At 61.3% G+C, this 6,904-nt stretch overlaps 1 protein-coding gene across 1 annotated transcript; it reads right to left on the bottom strand.

Annotated features, from left to right (window-relative positions):
* Positions 1-1,034: 1,034 nt before the first annotated feature.
* Positions 1,035-4,309, bottom strand: FZD8 (frizzled class receptor 8). Its single transcript, XM_053940499.1, has one exon. The coding sequence runs from the start codon at positions 3,691-3,693 to the stop codon at positions 1,675-1,677; it is 2,019 nt and encodes a 672-aa protein (XP_053796474.1). The 5' UTR covers positions 3,694-4,309; the 3' UTR covers positions 1,035-1,674.
* Between the last annotated feature and the right edge of the window lie 2,595 nt (positions 4,310-6,904).

Below are 6,904 nucleotides of genomic sequence, written 5' to 3'. Positions count from 1 at the left end.
ATTGGGGAGATTATGTGAGCAGACCACCTGTAGGGCATTCATAGCTCTTTTCTATAATGCTCCAAGCCATGCCTTGCTGCCTGCAGTCTGGCTAACAATGCAGGGAAAAGCTGTTTAAAAGGCTGTTCTCCCTTTTCCCTCTGGTGTTCACTAACTGTTACAAGTCTTCCTCTTAAAATAAAAAAAAAAAAAAAAAAAGTCCCATGTCCCTTTAATTGAAGAACTTTAAGGCTCCATGGTGGCCAATTGGTCTGCAACAAGAGGAACCAGGCAGCAGGGAAAGAAACTTCAGACTATACATCACGTTTGGTGAAGAGAAAAGATCAAAGTTTTCCCAAACTCAAAAGAAACCAAGTTCCCTACAGATTAACCCTATTCATTTAGCTCCTCTTAAAAGAATGATGTTCTGAGCCACTGGGCAGACAGGTAAAAAGTTCAACAATTGCCAAAGCATTCTTCTGTTAATTCAACAGCCTTCTGCTCAAATAAATTAGCTTACTCCTGACAGAAGAACAATACCTTTTCTCTTGAAAAAGGACCATATTTGATATACAAAAGTTAAGATGTTAGTTTAATCTGTTAAGAAGAGATTGATCTAACAAATCTCAACTCACTGTTCCACCATAGTACATGAGCTATGAATTTAAAACATTAACTTTTTACACTTCAGTATGCATCCTAGGAAAGGCAGGTGCTTACAGAAGTGTAGACAACAGATATGAGAGGAGGGTGTGCACATTCCTAAAATAACACCCGTTTTAAAAGGATACTTAACATGCCATGGGAGCCTCTTTTGTAAAGGCTCAAAGACACCATCATCTTTCAAAAAGGAAAGAAGTATGGTAAAGCACCTCCCAGTTTTGGCAAACACTTTTTCAGAACAACTTGTTGAATGATTTGTTTTCTTGTGTCTACACACCTCACTTCTTTAACAGGTAATGACTGGAGCGTGAATGTAATTCAGTTTATGGAACTACCTAAAGATACAGCAGCTGGAATAACAAGGGCAGGGGGAGCAGAAAAGCTTGAAAAAGTCATTTATCAAAAGTCATTTTATTGACAAAATAGAATACTCATATTTGCTCTTACAGGGGTAGCCTCTAAATTTTTACAAAAAAATTTACAGACTGTATAGCTTTGGATATATACATATTTTACACATCTGTACAAGGTAACAAATAATTATATAAATACATCCTTTAATGTAGGAAACCCGTATTTAGCTGGGGTGTATAATTAAGACATTTTTTGATTCAGTCAATATTGTAAGGCATTTGCCTGGTCACCCACATCCCAAAAACCTGCAGTCCCCAGCAGACTCCCACCTCAGGACGGGGGGAGGAAGACCCTCCCTCCCATGAGTAAAGAGCTGCTCTTAGTCCAGAGTGATTCAGAAGCTGCTGTGCCTTGCCCTCTGCAAGACACGGGTGAGCCTCTACCCTCCTCTGCCAGCAAAATAATAAGCTGGCTCCTTGAAGTACATTGCTCCCTGCATATGAATGGAGGGGAAGGAGGAGGGGGTTGGAGCCTGGGGCCTCTGCCAGCTGCATTGTTCTATACAAGCTGTGGCTAATAAGGACCATTAGGGGTTCATTAATGGCACCAAACAGTGAGGAGGCATTTTAGGCAGGCCAGTGTCCCTCAATCCCTAACCTTTGGCCTCTTTCCCCCTCCTCACACTTGAGACAGGGGCATCTGCTTGGGATAGGAGACAGAGCTGGCAGTGCCTGATCTCCACGTCAGGCCGGTGCTGACATCGCTGTAGAGTGAGCCACCACCTCCGGCCCCAAGTCCTCCTGCCGTGGTGATTACTGCCTGTCCACCTGCTCCTGCCCCTGTGCTCCCAGCCACAGCAGCACCTTTGCTGGCCCAGCAGCAGCGAGTGCAGAGGGCCCTCCAGGATTCGAGGGTCTTGCCAGACCAGACCCAGACACCAGAAGTGATGCCCACCACCAGGCACATGAAGTACTTGAGCATGAAGACAGCATAGTCAGGGCGGCGGGCCTGGTCAGGCTGCTGGTCTCGCAGGCAGGGGCAGTTGTGCGTGGCCTCCCAGCGGGGCCGGTTGTGCTGCTCGTAGAAGAGGCAGGCAACCACGCTGGCAGCTGGCACGGTGTAGAGCACAGTGAAGAGTCCCAGGCGTATCATCAGCTTCTCCAACTTGTGGGTCTTGGTGGGGCCACCCTGCTGCTTGATGACGCTGCGGATACGGAAGAGCGAGACGAAGCCAGCGAGCAGGAACATGGAGCCGATGGCCAAGTAGATGAGCAGAGGTGCCAGCACAAAGCCCCGTAAGTTCTCCAGGCTCTGGTTGCCCACGTAGCAGATGCCAGCCACGGGGTCCCCGTCCACAGAACTGAGTGCCAGCACAGCGATGGACTTGACGCTGGGGAGCAGCCAGGCGGCCAGGTGGAAATACTGTGCGTAGCCGGCGATGGCCTCGTTGCCCCATTTCATGCCTGCCGCCAGGAACCAGGTGAGGGAGAGGATGACCCACCAGATGGAGCTGGCCATGCCGAAGAAGTAGACGAGCAGGAAGACCACGGTGCACAGCGCCGGGCCGGTGCTCTCGTACCGCACGTGCTCGGCCACCGCCAGCTCCGGCTGCAGCTCGGCCGCGCCGCCCGCCGCGCCGCGCCCCCCCGCCGCCGCCGCCCCCGCAGCCGCGCCGCCGCCGGCCCCCGCCGCCCCGGCCCCCGCGCCGCCCGCGCCCGCCCCGCCGCTGCACGCCACCTTCTCGTGCCCCGCCACCAGCCGCACCAGGTAGCCCAGGGACACGAAGAGGTAGCAGGCGGCCAGGAAGATGATGGGGCGCTCGGGATACTTGAAGCGCTCCATGTCGATGAGGAAGGTGGAGACGGTGGCGAAGGTGGAGAGGAAGCAGAGCACGGACCAGAGCCCGATCCAGAAGGCGGTGAAGGCGCGCTCGTCGGGGCTGAAGTAGGGGTTGTGGCAGGGCAGGGCGCAGTTGGCGATCTGCCCCGTCTTGACGCGGTTGTAGAGCGGGTGCCGCTCGCTGGACACCGACACCATGGGCGCCCGGCACTGGCAGCCCGGTTCGCAGGGCGGCGGCGGCCGCGGCTTGCGCGGAGCCTCGGCCGGCGGGGCGGCGGCGGCGGGGGGCGCCTTGGCGGGGGTGCCGGGCTTGGAGCCGCGGAACGGGGGCTTGGCGGGCGGCGGCGCGGCCGTGGTGAGGTCCGTGCGGTTGTAGTCCATACAGAGCGTGTCCGGGCTGCCCTGCTCGGGGAGGCGGTCGCAGCGCATCCTGTCGGGCCAGGCGAAGCCGTACTGGCGCATGAGCGGGGCGCAGCCGGCCTTGGCCCGCTCGCAGACGCTGCGGCAGGGCGGCAGCGGCTTCTTGTAGTCCTCCAGGCAGATGGGGGTGTACATGCTGCAGAGGAAGAAGCGCAGGTCGCTGGAGCACTGGATCTCCACCAGCGGCCAGAACTGGTGCACCTCCAGCCCGGCCTCGTCCTGCGTGTCGTGGTTGAACTGGTTGGGCATGTAGGTGTAGTTGTAGCCGATGCCCTTGCAGAGCGGCACGGTGATCTCCTGGCACGACAGCTCCTTTGCCGAGGAGGAGGAGGAGGAGGACGCGGCGGCGGCGGCCGAGGCGGCGGCGCAGCCGGCGCGCTGCAGCAGGGACAGGGCGGCGAGCAGCGAGGTGATTTCCAACAGGTAACTCCACTCCATGCTCGGCGGCGCGCGGGCGGCGGCCCCGGCTCCTCTCCCGTCCCGCTCAGCAGCCGCGGGGAGCGCGGCGCCACAGCACCCCCCCGCCCCGGCTACCCCCGGGGGGGCGGAGGGCGGCCCCCTCCGTGCCGGTCGCAGGTGAGAGGTCTCGCAGCTCCCGCCGGACTCCGTCGTCCGCGGGCACCCGGTGAGGGGGAGACCCCACTCGGCGCCGGAGGATGGGGGTCGGCTCACGGGAGGCCCCTCAGCCGCCGTCGCATCGCTCCCCGCGGGGTCGGTTTCGCAGGGGAAGGCGCAGCTCCTCTCGCCGCTGCTCCAGCGCCGGCCGGGCACGGGGTGGCGGCGGCAGAGAAGTTTCGCCGGCAGCCCCCGGGTGGCGCGGTGAAGAAGGCTGAGGCGTCCCGGGGACCAGGCGGTGCCGGGCTCCTACCGCCCCGAGCGGGCGGGCAGCGGCGGGGCCGGAGCTGGGGAGGCCGGAGCAGCTCCTTCTGCCGCCCGCCCGAGCGCACGGCTCCGCGGGTGACCGCCAGCCGGCCGGTCCTCGCCCTGCGCTGGGTCCCTCTCCGGCTGCCCGGCGCCCCGGCCGCGATCGCGCCACCTGAGCCGCGGGTCGAGCGCGGCAGCGCCTCCGCCAACTTCTCGCTCTCCGGCCCCGGCAGCGGCGCTCCGGCCGCCCCGCTCTCATGAATATTTATAGCGAGTGCCGCCAGGCCCCGCCCCCGCCGCATCGCCCGCCTATCAGCCGCGCTCGGGCGGGACGCGGGGGGCGGGCCCCGGGGCTCCTTAAGGTGGAGCCGGTGCGGACTGTGGCGGTGGTGGGCGCTTCTGGGTCGCAGCGGCTGCGGGGACGTGGCGGTGTTTGTTCGGCCCCTGTCCGTGCGGAGACGCGCGGCTCTGCACCGTGGTGCGCGGGCTGCGGCAGCCATGCACCGACCCGGGCTGCGCAGGGGACCTCTGTCCCTAAAAGGGCTCCCGGCCAAGCCGTAGTCACCGCAGCTGCAGTTTAAGTAGCGCTCGGGGCTGTCTCGGAAGGGGTTTCCTATCACCTCGTTGCTGCCCGAGGGATTCGCCGCCCGTGCCAGTGTGCGCGCTGCCCCATCCCCTTGCACGTGTTGGTGACGGGGGTGGGAGCGCGGCGAAGCCGGGGATCCCGGCAGCACCGCAGCCGACACCCGGCCCCGCCGCCCCGGCTGCCCGCGCCCCCGGCCCCGGCGCGGAGCTCCGAACAACGCGCGGTGCAAGCGCAGCGCTGGATGCTCTGCCCGGGGCCGGGGTCACGGCGTGTGACGGGTGACACGGGGACCCGCGGGGCGCGGACAGCCGCGGGTCGCGGCTCTCGCCGGGGCGTACTCAGGCGGTGCCGTAGGCGCACCCCGGCCGGCGCCGGCAGCTCCCGGTGGGACGGCGGGGAGCAGCCCCGCGCCCCGGCAGGTGGACACTCGGTTCCAAGCTAGGCAAGGACACGGCCGTAGCTCGGCGGCCGGCGCTGGGCGCACGCTACCCGCGGGACGTGGGCCCGCACCGCGGCCGCCGCGGGCCACTGACCCACAGCCCCGGGACAGCGCCGGGAGGCCGGTCCTGGCACGGCCGCGGCTCCCGAGCGCCCGCGCCGGCCCGGCGCCGCGGCGGTGACTCGCCGAGGAGCCGCCTGCAGGCGCCCAGAGCGGCGTGTCCCGCCCGGGCCGGCAGAGGAGCCATCGACGGCTGCATGCCCGCTCGGCCGCCGCTGCCCCGCGCTGTGGAGCTCCCCCCGCCCTCCACTCCGGGGGACCGCGGGGCGGCCGCGAGAGGAGTCGCCGCTTTTCTCCGCTCCTCGGCGGGGAGGGGGCGGGCGGGAGTACCGGTGGCCCCGCCGTAGCCAGACCACCTTAAGGGGAGCGGCGGCGGCGGGAGCGGGCTGCGAGCGCGGCGGGGCCGTCCCGGGGGGTTGTCGCGCTCCCGGGACGGGGCGTTTGTTTGTTAATTGAGGCGCTGCTGCGCCTGGCGCTCGCGCGGCGCTCCCGCTGCGGCCCTAATGACTGGAACCGCGGGAACGCGGCGGGGCCCGTCTGCCGGCGGCGGGAATCGTGTGATTCGCGGGGAGTCACACGGAGAGAAGCGGGGCCGGGGGGGAACGAGCCCGCCCCGGGGGGCGGTGCGGGGCGCCCGAGGAGGAAATGGAACGCGTGAGGCCAAACAAGGAACAATCCCCGGGTTGTTGGCTGAGCCAACAGGCTGCTGTCGCCGTGTGAGCGAACGCGCGGATTACCCCGTTAGGAGGAAATGGGCGATGATGGGGCGATAAACTCGCCCGCTGTGTAATGACAATTGATTTGCAATTGACCGAGCGCCGCTCCCGACCTCGGCGCCCAGCCCAGGTCGCACGGGACTGGGAAGCTCTCGGGGGCCGCGCTCCTCCGCGTGCTCGGATTGTGGAATCGGTCCCGCTGTTACAAACACGGTGCTGTTTCTGACCACAATCAGAACTTTTCCAAAAGTAGCAGGTGGTTATTTTAGCGCTAATTTAGTTAACACCATTGTGAAAAGTGTTGCGAGATCGAACAATGCCCGATGAAGAAAACGTCTGGCACAGGACTCAGTGACGGATAGAGGTTTAAAAAGTCTCCAGTCCTGAATGCGATGCTCCATTTTAAGAAGTGACTCTTTTGCTGGTGGCTGCTTGAAGCGCACCTTATTTAAAAATCTCTACAGAATGTAAAACTGAGTGAGTCTAGTCGAGGGAGCCGGGCGAGTCTGTAAATTACCACTCTGTCAGGATTCCTCTTGCCTGTTACAAAGTACCTTTTTATGCTGAACTTAAACTTTACACTACAGAGACAGCAGATGTGAGGTGATGGCTTCCAAAAGCAACACAGATGCTGTAACATTTCCATTGCTATATTTCAGCGAGGAAGCTCAGGAGACATGCTGAATGCTGCAGTTTAGAATTACACTGTAACTCTCCTAGAAATAAGAGAATACCAAGTTTCCCAACAGTACATTTGGCTTCATTTTTGCTGTCATTCATATGCTCTTGTTTTCTTACAGCGAGAAGAAGAGATGCAGCACAAAGATACTGTGTGTCTTGAAGCTGTTCAGTAATGACAGAATTGGTAATATGGAACGTTATGGCATTTTAGTAATGACTGCATATCCACATTCCCTAGTAAGACCATGATAATTTTTTAAATTGTCTTTCAGGTATATAAAACAGCACAGCTGTGAGGAGGCT

The sequence above is a fragment of the Vidua chalybeata genome, chromosome 1 (assembly GCF_026979565.1).
Source record: "Vidua chalybeata isolate OUT-0048 chromosome 1, bVidCha1 merged haplotype, whole genome shotgun sequence".
Taxonomy (NCBI): domain Eukaryota; kingdom Metazoa; phylum Chordata; class Aves; order Passeriformes; family Viduidae; genus Vidua; species Vidua chalybeata.
This window is presented reverse-complemented; position numbering and strand designations above follow the sequence as displayed.

What these genes read in the sequence shown, in the direction of transcription:
- FZD8 (XM_053940499.1), bottom strand. Translation starts at nt 3,693, where the DNA reads ATGGAGTGGAGTTACCTGTTGGAAATCACCTCGCTGCTCGCCGCCCTG.